The 19924-nt window shown below is 42.9% G+C and overlaps 1 protein-coding gene across 2 annotated transcripts; it reads left to right on the top strand.

Moving 5' to 3' along the window:
* The first annotated feature begins 163 nt into the window (after nucleotides 1-163).
* On the top strand, nucleotides 164-17464 carry GMCL1 (germ cell-less 1, spermatogenesis associated). Of its 2 annotated transcripts, XM_081922556.1 has the most exons (14): nucleotides 171-529; nucleotides 2629-2752; nucleotides 3996-4092; nucleotides 4875-4972; nucleotides 6017-6129; nucleotides 6840-6905; nucleotides 7030-7114; nucleotides 8459-8549; nucleotides 9084-9224; nucleotides 10217-10286; nucleotides 14093-14168; nucleotides 14520-14665; nucleotides 15597-15684; nucleotides 15882-17464. In XM_081922556.1, the coding sequence occupies exons 1-14, from the start codon at nucleotides 291-293 to the stop codon at nucleotides 16008-16010; spliced, it is 1563 nt and encodes a 520-aa protein (XP_081778682.1). In that variant the 5' UTR covers nucleotides 171-290; the 3' UTR covers nucleotides 16011-17464. The 2 variants fall into 2 exon arrangements, 1 of the variants encoding a protein (XP_081778682.1); XR_014171159.1 differs by lacking the exon at nucleotides 15882-17464 and having other exon boundaries at nucleotides 164-529; nucleotides 14093-14205; nucleotides 15597-15678.
* Nucleotides 17465-19924: the final 2460 nt, after the last annotated feature.

Below are 19924 nucleotides of genomic sequence, written 5' to 3'. Positions count from 1 at the left end.
CTCCGGGCTCTCTGGTCCTGACCTCCTCCGGAGCTGCGGGCCGCTCTAGCCTCCCTCTCGAAGGTTCCCTCCGCCTTGCCAGGCGTACGGCAGAGAAAGGCTCCGCGCAGGCGCGTTGTGTTGTTGTGGGGGCAGCCTGGTCTGTGGCGTGTGCCGTTGCGGCGCATGCGCTGTGCGTCGGCCGGCCGCCGTGGCTATAATGGCGGCGGCCGTTGCTGCCGCTGGTCGCTGAGTGGCCGGCGGCCGCGGCCTTGGCGTGGGCCTCATGAGGAGGAGGCAGGCGAGCGGCCATGGGCTTGCTGAGCAGCAGGGCGTGGCGGGGCCGGCCGGCGGCGGCTGCCGCTGCCCCGCACGGCGAAGGTCCGGCGGGGGCTGTGGCGGCGGCGGCGGGCCTGAGGGGCGTCGGAGGCCGAGGCGGGGCTGCCGTCGCCGCCAAGAGGAAGCGGGGCGACCTGGGCGCGTACCCGAGCGACACGGACAGCGACGACGAGAGCGAGCGGGAGGAGCGGCTGCTCAACACCCCGAGGAGGTACTTCGCCTCAGGGCAGCGGCGCGTTCGCCCGCGGGACTCGCAGCCTCAGGATGCCGCCCTGGAGGACCCGGTTGAGGCCTCCAGCCTCCGAGGGCCAGGTGCTGCGGAGCAAGCGGGGGCCGCTGCGGGGAACTGGGCTGCAGGGGGGGAGGGGGGTCATCGGCCTCCTGCAGCCCCCTCCGGGGAACCGAGGCAGCCGCTTCATACCGAGGCAGGCCGCTGCGATTCCTGCGTTGCAGGAGGTTGGACTAGATGAACCTCGGGACCTTGCCAACTCCTACCATTCTGTGATCGGCCCATCTTGCTCAGTGCTTTCTACAGGGCCAGTGGTTCCCAAACATTAAACCACAGAGCCTAGGACTTGCTGATCAGAAGGTTGGCGGTTCGAATCCCTGTGACGGGGTGAGCTCCCGTTGCTCAGTCCCTGATCCTGCCAACCTAGCAGTTCAAAAGCACGTCAAAGTGCAAGTAGATAAATAGGTACCACTGCAGTAGGAAGGTAAACGGTGTTTCCGTGCGCTGCTCTTGTTCTCCAGAAGCGGCTTAGTCATGCTGGCCACATGACCTGGAAGTTGTACGCCGGCTCCCTTGCCAATAAAACCCCAGAGTCAGCCACGACTGGACCTAATGGTCAGGGGTCCCTTTACCTTTACCATAAACTCGTCCCCGTGCCCCCCATTATTCAGAATATTGCACGCCTCACTGAGGAAGATAACGCCACAAAATTTAAAATAGTAACAACTGATTGCATACTAATTCAAAACCCAGTTAAAACTGTTTAGTTTTATTAATTCATCCTTTCTCAAAATTGGATCCCCAGGTGTTGGAATACAACTCCCATCACACCTCACTACCAGGACCAGTGATCAGGGATGATGGGATTTGTAGTCCAACAACATCTGGGGAGCCAAGTTTGAGAGAGGATGAATTAATTCAACCAAATGTGACCCAGTGGCATCAGCTTGTCAAAATCTGTTAGTCATTTGCTCTACCAGCAGCCACCTGCCATGCCGCTTAGTGCCTGCCACTAGCAATTTCTCTGCCCCTTCTGGGAACCACTGGCCTACAGTGATTGAGAGGATCTTTCCAAGGTTTCAGACAGGAAGTCTCTCCCAAGCTGTACCTGGAGATCCCAGCAGGGATTGGACCCAGGCCCTTCTTCAGGCAAAGCACATGCTTTACTTTTGAGCTACTGGCCGTCCCATTTTGCAGATTCAAGCACTATTATAGCAGGAACAGAAGTTCCAACAGAACATGCACATGCCTGGCAACACCTTAAAAGTAGGTAAATGATATACATTCCTGGCGCCTTAGGTGAGCCTGTGTTTTAAAGCTAAACTAAATATGATCCTCAGCAGCAGGATGAAGCTGATAATACAAAAAAAATATGTCCCTTATGAGAGCTTCCAGGCAGGTACAGTGGTGCCTCGCTAGACGAAAAGAATTCGTTCCGCGATTCTCTTCATCTAGCGGTTTTTTCGTCTTGCGAAGCAAGCCCATTGACAGCTTAGCGGATTAGCGCTACAGTTGTCAAGCGGCTTCCAGCAATCAGGTGTTAAGCGGCTTATCAGCGGAACAGCTGATAAGCGGTTTAGTGGCTTAAGAAAGGGGCGGAAAAAGCGGAAAAAACCGCAGGGGGGACGCAAGATTTTTTCGTCTTGCGAAGCAACCCCATAGGGAAATTCGTTTTGCGAAGCGCCTCCAAAACGGAAAACCCTTTCGTCTAGCAGGTTTTCCGTCTTGCGGGGCACCACTGTAAAGGCTCAGTAAATGGCATTGGCTGAGCCAGGATATGCTCTGTGGTATCCACTTTTTAAAGGCTTTTTTAGAAGGCTCATGATTGCTTTTAGAATTACTCCTGATTGCCTCAGCTCATAAAGAAGCATGATGTTGGGATAACTGTGGGCTTCCTTAAACAAAGTGTAACTTGAAACCAACCTTGTAACCATTGACTTTGGTAAAAACCATGGAAAATGGATCAAATTGGTTCAATGGGATGCTTGCAAGGAAGTTTCATCTGTCCAACAAGCTTTCAAAATGTTATGTTTAGTGTTATGTGCTGGAATTCAATACTTGTTTTTTTCCCCTTAATACAGGAAAAAATTAAAAAGCACTTCGAAGTATATATATCAGACTTTATTTCTAAATGGTGAAAACAGTGATATTAAGATTTGTGCTCTGGGAGAAGAGTGGAACTTGCACAAGATATACTTATGTCAGGTAAGAATAAAATATTTTTTTCCAGGCAGATCTTGGGCTCTAATTCTAAATAACTTTATTAGGGAGCAAGTCCCACTGAACTCCGTGGAACTTGTTTCTGAGTAAACATGCAGGGGATAGTGCCGTTAGACACACACTCTTTATTTATCCCTTGCCTGCCGCTATGTCCAGAATTCTCAAGAGCAGCAGTGAGGTGTACATTAATGGCTAACAAAGCATACTTTAGCTTAGCTCGAATAAACTAAACATAACATATTGTTTCCCTTGGAAAAAATAAGGTTGTCAAAGGGAATATACTACTGTACAAATAGACTTTATTCTTTTGATCTCTCAGGTAAACTTCTGTGAGTGATAGCATCTCATTATGGGGTCACCTCCTGCTGTGATGGAAAGTTCTAGTAGAGCAGTAATTTTCACTTCCTTGGATGGAAAACTAGCTATTTCTAGTTTTATATGAATTACATTTTAATGAAAAGGTATACTTACATGGTGTGTGTGTGTGTGTGTGTGTGTGTGTGTGTGTGTGTGTTAATTTACCTACACCTAACTTTGTATGGATACAGCAATGTATGTATGTCTGTAGCATGAGACCACCCTTGTACATCTATTTGTATGTCTTGCATGTGGTTCCTTTTCCAGTACCCTTCTAAATTGCTGCCCATGGGAGTTTTTGTTCAAATTTCAGGCAGTATTCAATATTATTTTAATTACTTCTTCCCCCTCTTGTTTTACAGTTGGTAGTTTAGGTTTGTTTGGATAAAACGATTCATAATCTTAGTTGTGTTTTGTCCAAACTTGGTTAAAACCAGTGTTCCGTTACTCCTGAAACAGGAAGTTGTGACTTAATGGTGATGTACTAACCAGGAATGAAAGCCTTGTTTGATCCTGGTTTCTGTTCCTGAATCTATTTCAGAGATAATGGGAAACCATAGCTTGCTTTAACTAGGATCAAACACTAGAGTAGGTACATGGGGTGGTGGGTACTGCATAGTCTGAACACTCATTCTGGTATCATAAACCATGGCATATAAAGTTGAGAGTGTTCAGACTGATACTTTAGAGATCAAACATGCTTGAAATAAAGGCTAATGAAGAACTTGCTTGAAATTTATTAGGAATGGAAGAGATCTGCCATAATGCCTCCTGATATGGACATACAGCTTACTTTCTTTGTACCATATTAATTTGCATATATTCTTACATTTTAAACATTTGAATTAAATTCAGGGTCTTTTTTTTGTAGTCTGGCTACTTTTCGAGTATGTTCAGCGGTTCTTGGAGGGAATCGGAAATGGATACAATAGAATTGGAAATTCCTGATCAGAATATTGATGTAGAAGGTAAGCAAAGGATGATGTTCCTTTTTTACAGAAGACGTGGGTACTTGTCAAGTCAGCTAAGATTTTTTTTTTTAAATTATCAAAAGTTGTTTATTAAAACATTATTTGAATCACATTTACAGTTGGAAATTTGGGGAATGTGTTGGGAGAAGATTCTAGAGAACTCATTAGAAAATGGGTTCCTCCATTTGGGAGCAGTGTTAAAGAAAGTAGCCAGGCACCTTGGGACTTCTTTAAAACTTTTTATGTTGTCAGTGTGAAAAACACAAAATGAACTGTCCCACTCCCACCCAAATTTTTATTACAAAGGAGCAGAGCATTTGAAAATCTGTTTTTTATTTGTTGATGTAGTAAACAGTTGTCTGCCTACTCTGTTCCACTTAAGAGTTCCCCCTTAGTTTTAGGTTACGTTAGCTATTATGGATCATTGGCGTAACGTAGGATTTTATATTTGTCATGTTCCTGACCTGTTATAATAGCTGTTTCTGTCGAGCGGTTTGACTTCTCAGCAGCTTCTCCCTGCTGCTTAATACTTCTTAATGCATTTGACTGATTTTCCTGCACAGGATATACTCCTCCAAGTTTCTTAGTTGTTAGTTCTGCAGTTTGTTTTCCTTTCTCAAGTGTTGTTGATGTATTGAAAGTTCTTCGGACATTAAATTTTTAAACATCACTTTGAACACTTGCGTTGGATGGAAAGGAATTAATTAACTAAAAACACTAATAATTTAACTGTGTGTTAAATCCTCTACATTTGCTTTGATGGGATGCTTGTTTCCCAGCCTTACAGGTAGCATTTGGGTCACTTTATCGAGATGAAGTGTTAATAAATCCCAGCAGAGTCATTGCACTCCTAGCAGCAGCCAGCATGCTGCAGTTGGTAAGTAGAAATGGCTACCTTTATTTGGCACCCTCCCCCTTCAGTTTATAAGCTATGGGGCATTTGTAAAATGTTTAACTTGGTAAAAGACCCAGAGTCATCATCTGGTGCCCTTTTCTGTGAACCCCCTCCATAGGTGGTCTAGGGGGTGGCAACATGGGAAGGGGCCTTTTCAGTGGTGGAATTGTGGAATTCTCTCCCTAGCAAGGCATGCTGGCACCTTCTTTATATGTTTTAGACACCTGGGTAAAACCTTTTTGTTTTACCTGGGCTGGTGGCCTTTCATTTTGAGGGTTTTCCGAGATTTGTGGGGCAGGATCTGTGAGACCTGTCTTTAATTTGTATAGATGTGTTTTTTAGGCTTTTGTTGATTGTGTATGTTACAACAGATTTGTGTTCATACCATTTTTGTAAGTTGCTTTATTCGGCATTTTCCTGACAAAAGGGATCCAAATATAAATGATGATAATATGTAAGAAGACTCATTTCATTATGCAAAGGTGAACATTTTATGAGTGCCCTGTAACTTTTCCTGTTAACAATCTCCATCTTCTGCTGCTTCTCTGTATTATATATGCAATATACGTGCTCAAAGGTTGTATGTTCAATCCTTCTAAGGCAGCAGTGGGGAACCTCTGGCCCTTCAGTTGGTGTTGGACTCCCAGCTTTCCTTCAGCCCCAGCCAGCATGGTCAAGGTCTAGGGATTTGAGAATAGTGGACCAACAGCACCTGGAGGGCTGCAGGTTCCCTGCTCCTGTTCCAAGGGCTCTCATGTAGGAAAGCTAGAAAAGTGTCTTTTTGGACTGCTGCTAGCAGTTCATGCACACAATAGCTAGTTTGACTTGGCATAAATAGTTTCTTATGTTCCAAAATGGGGGCAACTGAACGATGATTAAACTGGAGGTATATATAGGTTTCTTCCAGGCTTTTAGGCATTATCAATACTTTATCTACTGAGTTCACCTTCTTCCTAGGCTATTCTGGGAAGTAGATTACACATACTATTTAGGCATTGGAGATTTTTTTCTGTTGTGTATTTTCAGGATGGCTTAATACAGCAATGTGGTGAGACAATGAAGGAAACAATTAATGCAAAAACTGTGTGCAGCTATTATAATTCTGCAGGAACATATGGATTAGATTCCCTGAAAAAAAAGCAAGTATCTTCTTTGCATTGAAATGAGCTTTATCTAATGAGAAGGCATTTCTAAAAATAGTGTGATTCCCCTTGGAATCGCTTTGGGTAGCAGCTAATGTGGCTCCTTCATGGGCATTCTTTCACCTTCCTGTTTTGTACATTACTCTGAAAAGTATGTTCTTTGGGATATGTATATTCTTATAGAAAATAAGTTTTAGGTAAGTAAAAGTAGGCTTGACATTCTGAAAACATTTCTGCCCAATACAGTGCAGTTGGGACTTCTGAGTATTGTGGGCTGTGGTATCCGAGAATCAGAAAATTGGAAGGATGACACAGGCTCAGAGTGATACTTTATATCAGGCTTCCTCAAACTCAGCCCTCCAGATGTTTTGAGACTACAATTCCCATCATCCCTGACCACTGGTACTGCTAGCTAGGGATCATGGGAGTTGTAGGCCAAAAACATCTGGAGGGCCAAGGTTGAGGAAGCCTGCTTTATTATATTGTTGGATGCAATGGGAATGTAAGATCCATGGTGGGAGTGAAGGGGATTATAGCAGGGTGGGCGGGCATTGCATGTGGGGACTTCATGGTATACGGTGATACTTGGTAATACGGAGCAAGTATCTACTCTGCAAGTTGCTTAAAATGTTCTTCCTAGATGTATAATTGTTTGGGGAAATCATCTTTCTGTGCACTCTGATAAGACTGATATATGTTAAATCTAGGTGCCTTGAATGGCTCTTAAACAACCTGATGACACACCAGTGTGTGGAACTCGTCAAAGAACTCAGGTATTGAGATTTCAGCTGTCTTGGATTAACTGAGATACTGAGAGATGTTTGGCCTGAAATTATACAAATTTAAATGAATCTGTTCATTACCTTGACATTTCATGTGCCATGTCTTCTGTTCCAGTATAAACCTCATGAAACAGCTGATCAGTTCCTCTAACCTGTTTGTCATGCAAGTGGAGATGGATGTGTACACTGCTCTGAAAAAGGTAGTAACCAAGACCCCGACAGTCCTGTTTGTGTGAAACAGGTGCCCTATTGTTGGATTTGCACCAAACCAGGCTTAATCCACAGTTGCTCTGGTCCAGGTGCCGCTGTGTCATAAAACATTCTTATTTCTAGTACAGGCAGCCCTTGTTTACAAGGCAATTAATGTCGAAGGCACCATGTGCATCAGTGAAATCGTGTATACAGTGGTACCTTGGTTCTCAAACTTGATCCGTTCTGGAAGTCTATTCCAAAACCAAAGTGTTCCAAAACCAAGGCGCGCTTTCCCCTAGAAAGTACTGTAATGCAAAACGGATCCGTTCCAGACTTTTAAAAACAACCCCTAAAACAGCAATTTAACATGAATTTTACTCTCTAACAAGACCATTGATCCATAAAATGAAAGCAATAATCAACGTACTGTACTATAAAATAAAATTGTAAATTATTATTTTTCTTACCTGCACTGATAATAGTCATTGTTTGGGTGGGGGACTTTTATCCATTTCCGCAGTCACACTATAAATCAATCAGTAGCTGAACTGGGTTCCACACAGTCACAAAAACAAATTAACCAAAATGGCCTCAAAAAGACAAAATATTGTATTTTTTGCTCTATAAGACTCACTTTCCCCCTCCTAAAAAGTAAGGGGAAATTTGTGTGCGTCTTATGGAGCGAATGCAGGTTGCGCAGCTATCCCAGAAGCCAGAACAGCAAGAGGGATTGCTGCTTTCACTGCGAAGCAATCCCTCTTGCTGTTCTGGCTTCTGAGATTCAGAATATTTTTTTTTTCTTGTTTTCCTTCTCCAAAAACTAGGTGCGTCTTATAGAGCGGAAAATATGGTAAATAGCAAAAACAAAAGCGCCAAGCATCAAACTTAATCCATTCCGGACGTCCATTTGACTTCCGAAATGTTCGAAAACCAAGGCACAGCTGATTGGTGCAGGCACCCTGGAAACAATAGCCAACAGCCACATTGGACATTCGGCTTCTGAAAAACATTCGAAAACTAGAACACTTACTTCCAGGTTTTCAGCGTTTGGGAACCAAGGCGTTTGAGAACCAAGGTGACACTGTAATTGGAACCCATTGAAAAAGCCTGCAAACCCCCCATTATGCCTCTGCCCTGCCCCCCTTTCCACTCTTTTAATAGCGTTTCAGAGATGTCGTTATGATGTTTCTGGGTTACTTCAAGGTTCGGCACAATGCGCGTAAACATTGTCACACTCAAATTGAATGTGTGTAAATGGGGCTGCTTATAAAAGGGTGTGTGTGTGTTTTCACACTGATTGAAAAATGTTCCAATGGAAAATTTTAAACTTGCACCATTTTATTTTTATCCAGTGGATGTTCCTTCAACTGGTGCCTTCTTGGAATGGATCTCTAAAGCATCTTTTAAATGAAGCAGATGTTTGGTTTTCCAAGCGTAAAAAAGGTAATGACTGTGCATGTTGGAAATCTAAAATCTTCTCTTTGTGCAAGATGTACCTTGAAGATGTTAATATGCAGTTGGCCTATTTAATGTGGGCTGGAAAGGATTTATCCTTTATTTAGCTTCATATCCATAGTTCTATGTGTGATCCTGAGCACTAAAAAAGAAGCAGGATCTAGTTGTATTAAAACAGGCGGAATTAAATTGAGTGAATGAAAATAAAATTGTTCCAATTTAAAGGAAAATCTGATATTTTTCAGCTTTGCCTGCAGAATGCATTTCCTACTTTCTGTTACTGTACAATTGACCATAAATCGTTTGGGTGGAATCCTATGACGTCATTGTTAGCAGAATGACTTCTGTGAGTGCAACAGCACTTCTCTTGATGTGTGCTGCCACAGCCCTCAAAATTGGCTACAGAGGGTTGAGTGATTCCCCCAGAGCAGATCTGGGAGGAGGGGCAGGGCCAGTTCAACTGTGCAAGCTTAACGAAAAGGTTTTTGAACTCACAACGGCTTGCTTATTATCACATTGCAGATTTTGGGGATGGCATCTCATTCTTGGAATCAGAACCAGGAAGTGCATTTTTGGCAGTTTTCAGACACTTACGGCTGCAGTACATAGTCAGCGATCTGGCATCAGCAAAAATTGTTGAGCGAGATGGTCTGATACCTGCAGGTAAGATTGGAGCAGCTCTCTCTTTTCCCCCTTGGCCGCAGACAAGGTGGGTTCAGGACTGAATATGTGGGCATGCTGAGGGGGTTCAGATCCAATTTACTAATGTGAAAGTGGTGTGGATCAAGTGGGGTTTGGGTGCAAAGGATTCCCACAGCTTAATGCAGGATTGCAGGATCTCTAATGGAAGGATTAGGAATACCATTCCCCGTCCCCTCAAAATGTAGGGACTGGTGAAAACCCTTCCGTAGCTATAGAACATCCTGGGCTCACATTCCATGTGGTGAATGTCATAAGTGAAAGGCTTATTTGGTTGCAGTATGTTCTAGGCTTGTGTTTTCTGCATGTCTTGGGAATGCCGCCATGCGATTGTCGCCGTAGAGTTTATTCTAGTTTAGTAAACAAGAAAGTTTTGGCACTCTCTGTAAGTTGTTGGGAGGAACTGGGGTTTTGTGTCAACATGACAAGGTGGAAGATTTTACAGAAAAATGCAGAACTAAACTGAGTGAGATTTAATGGTAGAAAGGTAAGCTGAAGGGGCATGAGAATGAGGTGAACTGGCAAATGTTGAGATGAGAGGAAATTAGTGATTTGGAACTGAGGCCTGTTTAAGTTGGACTGAAGTGGCAAAAAGGATGGATGAATTAAATACTCTGAGCACCAAATTTTATAGAAACCATTCCAGGTAAGGTCTTAGCTGAAACTGGATTACCTAGGTGGAAATTAATGACTGACCATTTTTCATTTTAACCATAGTAGAGTGTGTGTGTGTGTGTGTGTGTGTGTGTGTGTGTGTGTGTGCATGTTCTTTCAAACAGTGGAGCCCCCTTTTTCTTTACTTCTATCACACTAGCTGAATCGCTTAGTGCAGAGTGGTGGGATCCTATAGTTTAGCGACATGCATAGATTTGTGTAAGTTATAAGACTTTTTAAAGTGCTGCTTAACTTATATTCCCCATCTGTAAAAGACCCACTTTGGTTTTTTTAAATTTTAGAATGGCTGTCCTCTGTTTACAAACAGCAGTGGTTTGCCATGCTCAGAGCAGAACAAGACAATGACATTGGGTATGTATAGCACACCCCTTTTCCTATAAGTTTGTTAGTGCACCCCCTTCTCCGGTACAGGCATCTCAGAATGTGGCTCTCACAATGAAAGAGAAAAACAAAGTGTGGCTAATTTAACATTTTAAATTTAAGAGTTCCAGTCTTTTGGGGGTGGCTATCTGCAGCAGCCCAGAAATTTTGGCTTTATGTGTTCAACAGATGCTTAGTGTTGCCATCATTCCCAGAGTCATCTGATCATGCCTATGGCAGTGTTGGAAAAGAGGGAAGTGGCTGCTTTTTTCATTCTCCAATGCCTGGTGCAAAGGATGAAAGGACCCTGCCCCTCTCCCTGAGGCTTCTGTATGTCTTAGAGATTTAGGGGGACAAGCTTAGTCTTGGTTTCCAGTAGCCCAGGGCCTTTTCAGCATTGCTTGCACTGTGTGTTCCTTCTGTAAAGCCAAAACAGCGAAAATTCAATGCTTCTGCAATTTGCAGAGTACTTGAGAGAAATTCTGTTGCTATTTGCACCTTAATGAGTGGCTTTCTGGAGGCCTGGTTCTGTGACTTTTATTTTTAGTGCAGTTGAAGTTTATTTAATAAAATTAATACATTAAGTTGGCTTTTACATTATGATATGAATGAAAGCCATTTCACACACTTTGCTGAAGATGTTACATAACTGGTTGTGATGTTAGGGGTTGGTTGTGCTTTTATGTTGTAGAGAGCAGCTTTCATAGTACAAATGTAAACGTCATGAGCATCAAACGTTTGGCCGCTCAAGTTGATCCTGTAAGCAATGCTTTCTTTGGGAAAGAACTTGCCTTTCTCTGTGTGCTTTGATCTTGATGCTCATGAATTTGAAGCTTGCCCTTCACATATGTAGCTTTGTTTTTGTTTTATTTAAAAAACATTTCCCAAACCTTCCCCATAAAGAATTGAACTGATTCACACTCTTTGTAGGTGTTGCCCTTTTTAGCCATTTGCCTATTAGCTTAAACGAGGCAGTATACAGATTCCAAAATCAAATGCCCAGCAGTACCTTTGCAGCCCAGTCCTCTGTGCATATGTTAGTCTCTCTGAGTTCTAATGGCATTTACTCTCTCACTGCTCTAGATCAACCAGTGGCCTGATTATGTAGAGTGCAGCTTCAGTCTATTACAAAGATACTCAGTACCGAGGCATAGTGCATTGAAACAAGCAAATCATTAAACTGAATTATTTCAGTTTGAGAGAAGCAGGATAAAGTTTTCTAAATACATGGTCAGAAAAGATAATATCCAGAATTCCTACTTTTCAGTAGTAACTTCTGCAATATGTCATTTACAGTTTTAAGTTATTTGCTTTCTACCTACGAAAGGTTTCCTGTCTAAGCTTTTATGCTGCCCAAGATGTGTGTATGTGTGTGTGTATATATAAACATTTGTTTTATAGATTTTAGACTGTGATCTGAGCTGCACAGAATGCTAAGCCTTGGTTTTGGCTACGTGGATGAACCTCCACAAACCTGAGGTTGCTCTTGGGCTTGTGTGTTCCTCCTGTTCCTCCTCACACAGCCAAAAGGAGGACTTCTGCCAAGTGTAATTTAACTTTTAAAAGAGCCTCAGCTTAGCATTATGTACAAACCAGCTTCCTTGCGTAAAGCAAAGTTTAATTTAATCAGCCAGCTCTGTAACCTGTTGTTTGAAGTTGGTTTATTATGAAACTTATCAGACAAGGATGGAGGGAATGCACAAGTAGGACATGTATATGTGTGGTTTGTGCGAATTGTGTGTGTTGCTTTTACTTCACCCTCTGGCATGCAGTGCCCAGAAGGGAACCCAGCCATCAGCTGGAATGCGTTGTATTCCATGCTAGTCATAATTGTAGTAGGCCCATTGAAATGAACAGGTGTGCCTAACTTGGGTCCATTGGGTCTGCTCCGAGTAGTGGTTAATGGGATACAACCCTCCACAGTCACTTACAGACTCACTGTTAAGACCATGTTCATGGAAGACAATCTTACTCAGCTATGAGGGATCGCCAAAGAAGAAGAACAACTCTCTATGCTAAAACTTCTGGAAAGCTTTTGAAGAGTACTTCTCCAAAGACTGAATAAATTTAGCAGGCATGGGATAAAAGGGAGGGGGTCCTTTTATGGATCAATGACTTGTTACAGAGCAGGAACCAGAGGTTAGGAGTAAAGGGAGGGAAGTACGCTATGGGATCCCTCAAATAAGGGGGCGTATTTTGAGTTATTGCCCCCACCCCCATCTGCTTAGCTCTGGAGTTCTTTGTTGTTGCAACCTCCAAGTGGTAAGGATGGAATTGTGACTCCTCAAAGTGCATGGTAGGCAGGGTTCTGATAACACAAGTGTTGGTCATCTGTCCTTCCTACTTTATTGGCCTTGATTGGAAGTTCTTCTGTTTGTATCAAGCACCATTTCACCAACGTTCCCCATTGCCAAGTTCCTACTTGTGGAATTGTAGTTCTGCAGATTCAGGGTTAGTGATGTAGCTCCCTTGTTGTGATGGTTCTCACTCCTGTTCTTACTGATCTCGACACGCTCAAATTTTTAGTTTTTTTGTTGTAATGGTTGCATAACTCACAATTTTAATGGTAAGGCTCATTGTTGAGTCCAAATAGGTAGGATATAATAATGTAAAATATGTAAATGTGAGAACTGTGTTTGTTTCTTGGGGTGCTTCTGCTCCTGGTGTGTGTGCTGTACTCATCTAATCGCTTTATTGGACTCCCCTCCATTGGAACTAGGCCAGCCTGGAGGGTCGTAAACATTCTGCATTGGTTAGCAGGGGTGTTTTTACTTAGTCTTACACTTGTGTAATGTTATACAAATGAAAGGTTCAAAAGTGAGTTCTGAGCAAGATCAGACTAGGCTGAAAACCTTCTTACCACTGTCACCCAACTAGTTTTCTCCCTTGTACTGGCAGTATCCTGCAAGAAGCTGATCTACCTGCATAATCTGTGGCCTCTACCAGTACAAGACGGTTCAGTAGCAATCTTATCCTGGTCTATTGTATATAAACCCAAGGAATGGATCAGACTGATAACAATTTAATAATCATTTTATTATTTATATGCCACCCATCTGACTCTGTTGCCTCAGCCATTTTGTGTGGCTCCCAACAAAATATTAAAAACATAATAAAACATCAACCATTAAAAAGTAAGACAGTGCACAGGCAAGTGGGGTCTCAACCAGCGTACCAGATGGAGCAAGACAGCCACCCTGGACGCAGAATTAACCTAAACCTCCATGGACAGCTGAGTTCGTGAAGACCCCAGGCTGCACACCTGGTCCCTTAGGGAAACAGTTACCCCATTCAGGACCAGGGAGCCCCTCCCCTGCTTGCCCCCAGTACCCCAGAAACAGTACTTCTGCCTTGTCAGGATTCAACCTCAATCCATTTACCACCATCCATTGTCCAACCGCCTCCAGACACACCAGATGTTCACCACATTCATTAGTTCCGCTTTAAATGAGAGGTAGAGCTGGGTATCATCCACATACAGGTGAACACCGAGCCCAAACCCCCTGATAATCTCTCCCAGCAGCTTCATATAGATATTAAAAAGCATGGGGGAGAGGACAGAGCCTTGAGGTACCCCACAGGAGACCACCCAGGGGTCCGAACACTCATTCCCCAACACTGCTTTGAATGATGAACAAGGAACTTTGATGCTAGCAGAAGGGAGAACCTCCTGAAATGTTTTCAACACATTTGCAGTTTGTCTTGCATGTTTATGTACCTGATTTCACAGGCTACTTTTCTTGCTCTTTCATCTGAAAAGATGACATTTTTTAAAAGGCTCTTTTGTATGTCCAAAGGCCTCAAGAAATTAATAAGGACGAGCTGGAAGCAAATAGCATGCGGTGTGGCAGGAAACTTGCAAAGGATGGTGACGTAAGCACAAGTGTTTTTCCATGCCCTTTTAAAGCGGGTAATTAATTAACAATTTTTGTGAGTGGTTTGCTGAAAATTGGGTTATAACGCAAATAGTGTTTTTATAAACAAATTCTTATGAGTCTTAAGTACCTTAATTGACATCTAGATATACAGGTGGTATGCCAACATGCCATCGCTATTGATAACAGCCACCATAGAGCTTTTTAGCAATAAACCTATTGATAGAATATTACAGTTTTCTGTACTGAGATCAAAATAGATCTGTGGCAAACTATTCAGGCGTAAAAATAAAGCATATGTTTAGTATGTAACTATATGTGGGGCAATGACCTCCTTTATTTCTTCAAGTATTGTTGGCGATGGACAGGTTTCAACTTTGGCTTTGATCTGCTGGTGACTTACACCAACCGCTACATCATCTTCAAGCGTAACACTTTGAATCAGCCGTGCAGTGGCTCCGTCAGCCTGCAGCCCCGGAGGAACATTGCTTTCAGGTGAGTGCACTGTGGTTCTGCCTGCTTATCTCCACCCTGGACTCTGTTTCAGGGTCCCCTATACTGTGTTGCTGCAGTGAGGGGGTACTTTTTCCCTGATGCCACTGAGAAATATTCTGACTGTAGAGGACAGTGTTGCACGTCCTAGCTATTGGCAGCAGTTTAAAGAATCAACTTTTGAGAAATTGCCCTTTAGTGTGATCTATTAGAGTTCCCTTGCTGTTGCTCTTTGACTAGGGTTAGCCTCTCTCCATCCCAAAATATGGGTGCTAGGGAAGGGAGGGGGGAATATATCCATTTAGCGTCCTTTGGTAGCATGTATCCAAGCTGTCCCCACCCCACAGTTTTTTCAGGGAAAAGGCAGGAAAGATCAAGCGTGGAAAGAAAGATGAAGAGCATGACTTGGGAGCAATGGATTAAGGCACCCTTTCTCCCCTCTGCCCAAATTCCTCCTGGGTTTCAGTTTGTATATAGATAGTGGGGAATTTGCTGGGTGGTTTGTAGATACAATATTATGGCACTTGACAAGTCATACAGACAATTCCAGTCCGTGGAAGCCTGTGTTTAGGGGCAAAATGTATACCAACATAACAACACTGGTATAACATTTACCATTGTAAGGGTTGCCAGTGTCTGCTGGCAGCCTTAGAGATTCTGTTCTCTTTCCTTCCTTCCTTCCTTCCTTCCTTCCTTCCTTCCTTCCTTCCTTCCTTCCTTCCTCATATCACCCTTTATACTGGAAGAGACTGTATAGCTTCTGTCAACTGTAATGCTGACTATAAAAGACTATAAAAGATGGCATTTTTTTCTCTACCTGCCATTCCTAAGGCCCCTCCCCCACCAAACAAAACCCATACGAACAGTTATTCTGATTCCCCCCTTTCCCAAATCGGTTCCAGCTTGCTTAGTGTAACTTTTTATCTGCCCTTAGGTTGCGTCTGGCTTCTTTTGATAGCAGTGGGAAGCTTATTTGTAGTAGAACAGCAGGATATCAGATATTAACCCTTGAAAAAGATCAGGTATGTGTTTTCAGCACCTTGGCTCATTTCAGATGCTACTGCAAGGAAACACTGGCTCTTCTTCCCTTGAAAAGTGTTTCCAGGGAACAACAGCAGGAAAAAGAACAGAGAATAGGACAGAATGAATTCTCTGAATTATAAGGGGGAAATATTGTTTCCTTTGTTACAAAAAATACAGTATTACTTTTGCTTTTCAGGAACAGGTAGTGATGAATTTGGACAGCCGACTGCTGGTTTTCCCTCTGTATATTTGCTGCAATTTCCTGTATACGTCCCCAGACAAAAAGACAGAGACTGATGGACAGCTGGATAACCTAGAAAGCTGAGTCTTGTTCTCATGGCTTTTTTATTTCAAGTGCCCTTGCTGCACAGAGAGAAAAGTAATAAAATGGCCTTACACACTGTAGCAGAAGAAATGCAGCTTCCACCCCTTATCTGTACATTCCTATGCATATCTGAAAGGTTTCCAACGTAATTTTGGCATTTTTCCTGTGGCTCTTAAAAGAGCCAAAGGGAAGGCTACACTTGAGAATCATTACCAGTTTCTTGCCAGTTTCAGACAAGATAAAAATGCAGCTAACTAAACTGGACATGTTCCTTAAATGTGAATAGCACATCCATAAAATCCATGATAATTACATGTGGGCTAACATGTAGAGTAATGCCTCTAGGTTTTGTTCTTCAGGCTGAACTTGCAAATGTTAAGGGTCAGTTATAGCCTTGATAAAACTCCACTGCCTTCAGTGGTTGTGCACCAGGGTTCACCGTTACCCCTTTATTTGTGCAATTTTTTTAAAAAAAGAATTCATTTAGCATTTGGGACTTGTAAATATTTCCTAATGAGGAATATAATATATATTTACATGTATATCCAGTTTTGTTTTCAAGATTATATTTTTTCAACATTGGATGTATTTTTAAAATTCATTTTGTGGATTACATAGAAGTAGAGGTGGGTCTGGTACATGGGTTTCATTGAACTAAAGTCCAGGCACAGGTCTCTCTGCAGACTGTCATGCCAGTATTGAGGGAATGGCTTTCTTGCATGTTTAAACACAAGACCACCCCCCAGTGCTGAGGACTGGACACATCTCTGCTTGTGGGTGAGCAAAGTCCAGACCCAAGGGCTCCTGCCTTTAAGAACTGTAAATGGTTTTGAACAGCTTTGTTCTTTGAAGAGCCATTTTTATGAAATTCTGAACCTTACGCAGCTCTGAAAGGGCGCAGGAGGCTTCTTGGGATCAGGCCTTTCAGCTTACTTGGGAAGGCTTTGGGGGTTGGAGCAGAACCTGGTGTGCCGTAGTTAAAATGCATATGTATTCAAAGTGCTTGGCTTATGAAGAACTCTGCATGGTGTACCTTCCACACACAGGTTTACACTAGCATTCTGTTGGAGCTGTTGGGGTACCATGTACAGATTTTTAAAAAGTGATTTTAATTTCATTACACAAATATTGGGAGTTTACATCCTAGTTATGCTCAGGAACTTGAGTGTGTTTGAACCCTTTTTTTTGTTTTTTTAGCTACATTGCAGAATCCAAATTAGGAACTGAGGTCAAAGCATTCATATTTTGGTTGGCGTTTACTTTTTTGTTTACTTTTTTTAAAAAAGTGATCTATTAAAGGTGAGATGTAGGTGGATTTAGTCTGTACGTATTGGAGGGAAGGGGTTGCTGTGGAATTTATGCCTTTCAGTTTTTGTCTGTAGCCAAATTTTTGTCATATACCCTTTGTATGCTATAATATATTAGCAAACTGTGAATAAACCATTCACAATTTATATTGCCTGGTTTCTCTTTAGAGGTTTGCGTTGGGGGCCTGGGTCTGAGTCTGAAAAATAAGCAGAATGCCTTGTAAACATGATTTAACTGTGCTGCATGAAGAAGCGTTTCCTTTTGGTGGTCCTCAGTCTTTCAACATTCAGCTCCCACCCCACTAAGTGAGAGAAGAAGATGATAAAGGTCTTCCTATCTGCTTTCACCACTATATTTTTCGCTCCATAAGACACATCTAGTTTTTAGAGGAGGAAAGGGGGAAAGCCCTGGTTTTTTGAGGATCAACTCACAGTTGTGCAGCTTCTTTTGCAAAGGAGAAAAGCCCTGGTTTTTTGAGGATCAGCTCAAAGTTGTTGAGCTTACTTTGCAAAGGGAAAAAATCCTGTTTTTATGGGGTTCAATTCACAGTTCTGCAGCTTCTTTAGGAAAGGAAAGGGAGAAGTTTCTACAGTTTCCAGACAGATAATCTAATCAGCCAGTCACATGTCCCTGGGGAAACAAACAGCCTCCATCTGCAGAACATTCAAAAATAGAGGCCTGGGCAAGAGGCTGGGGCCGGAAAGGGAGCCAGTGATCGACCACACATTCGCGCCATAAGAGGCACAGACATTTCCCCTTACATTTTAGGCGGAAAAAAGTGTGTCTTATGGAGCGAAAAATGTGGTAATTAAAAAGCCCCAGCTATTGCCTCCCTCTGGCCCTTCTCTGGCCGACTGTCAGCCTCTCTAGTTTTTTGGACAGTTGCTGCTTTTGGGAGTTGCTTCAGGGCAAGAGCAAAACCTAGATGACTGCCCCAGAGCTGTGGAATGTTACCCAGAGAGGCTTTGTGTTGAACTCTTGGAACTTTGAAGTGTCAGGCATAGCTCTAATGGCTTTAGCCCAAACGTAGCAGAGTTTTCCTGCACAGCGAAGAAGCTAGTTGAGGTGGAATGACTAGTCAGCTAGACTCAGAATAACTATTTACAGGATTTATTAAAAGGAAAAAATAAAACCAGCAGAGTTTCTGCATACAAAGCAAAGCAAAATAAATCCTTTCTTTCTCTCTCTCTCTCTTAACCATACACAGCACTTCTAACTCCTAACACACCCTCGACACAAACTGTGCTAGCATTCCTAGATAACAGAGTTGAGTGCTGGTCGTTAACCAATCAGAGTAAGTAGTTTCTAGGTCAAGCAGACCTTGGCTTTCTGCCAAGAGCAAACTGACAAGGCCTTGAGTTAATTGTGTGAAGCCAGAATCTGTAAGTTTCCATGAGAATCAATTAACAGAAACTGAACATGAACTTCCACCCTTCCAGCATTAGAAAGGAAGCTAACCGGGGGGGGGGGGGGGAGAGACCACCAAGATCCTCACACACAAGATATAAGCAATACAGCTTACAAACAAATGGATAGCTCAGTCCGTAGCACAAGCCTCCCAGGGTTGTTGGGCAAAAAGATTCTCGCGCTGCAGGGAGCTGGAAGGCCACGTGTTTGTTTATTTATTTATTTATTTATTTATTTACTTGCTTACAAATGTTATAATCTGCCCTTTGTAGAAATATAGCAAGTGGGAAAATAAAATGGGAGAATCAATAAAACATCCATAAAACATAAAGGAATATCTATCAATGTTGTTATTGTTGTTGTTTAGTCATGTCCGACTCTTCGTGACCCCATGGATCAGAGCACGCCAGGCCCTCCTGACTTCCACTGCCTTCCGCAGTTTGGTCAAACTTATGTTTGTAGCTTCGAGAACACTATCCAACCATCTCGTCCTCTGTCGTTCCCTTCTCCTTGTGCCCTCCATCTTTCCCAAAATCAGGGGAGGGTCTTTCCCAGGGAGTCTTCTCTTCTCACGAGGTGGCCAAAGTATTGGAGCCTCAGCTTCAGGATCTGTCCTTCCAGTAAGCGCTCAGGGGTGATTTCCTTAAGAATGGAGAGGTTTGATCTTCTTGCAGGCCGTGGGCCTCTCAAGAGTCTCCTCCAGCACCATAATTGAAAAGCATCAATTCTTCGGCGATCATCTTTCTTTATGGTCCAGCTCTCACTTCCATACATCGCTATTGGGAAAACCATAGCTTTTACTATACGGACCTTTGTTGGCAAGTTGATGTCTCTGCTTTTTAAGATGCTGTCTAGGTTTGTCAGTCAATACTGATTGGTTAAAATCATGTCTGTTTAAACAAAATTTTCAGAAGGTTTCTGAAGGAAAGCAGGTCTGGTCCTTGACAAACCTCTAGTAGCAGGGAGTTCCACAAGGCTTGGCCTGTCACACTAAAGGGTACATCCCTAGTGAAGACTAGATGAAACTCAGGGGTGCTGGGAACCACCAGAGGTTCTCAGTGATTGAGGTGAAGCATAAGGAATCAGACTGTCCCTGAAATAATTGGGGTCCTAGTTTTTTGGGGCTTTTCTTTGATTCTATGATTCTAAGAGCCTTCTTCCTTGGGGGTTTCCCAGCTTCTCTGCATCCAGCCAGTCCA

This window comes from Podarcis melisellensis (genome assembly GCF_964234715.1).
Source record: "Podarcis melisellensis genome assembly, chromosome: 8".
Classification (NCBI taxonomy): domain Eukaryota; kingdom Metazoa; phylum Chordata; class Lepidosauria; order Squamata; family Lacertidae; genus Podarcis; species Podarcis melisellensis.
The sequence above is the reverse complement of the archived record's forward strand: the minus strand, read 5'-3'. Positions and strand labels throughout refer to the sequence as shown.

What these genes read in the sequence shown, in the direction of transcription:
- GMCL1 (XM_081922556.1), top strand. Translation starts at nt 291, where the DNA reads ATGGGCTTGCTGAGCAGCAGGGCGTGGCGGGGCCGGCCGGCGGCGGCT. An exon ending in CAGCCAGCATGCTGCAGTTG is followed by an intron (nt 4,973 to 6,016) that starts GTAAGTAGAAAT and finishes GTGTATTTTCAG; the next exon opens with GATGGCTTAATACAGCAATG. An exon ending in TTAGATTCCCTGAAAAAAAA is followed by an intron (nt 6,130 to 6,839) that starts GCAAGTATCTTC and finishes TGTTAAATCTAG; the next exon opens with GTGCCTTGAATGGCTCTTAA.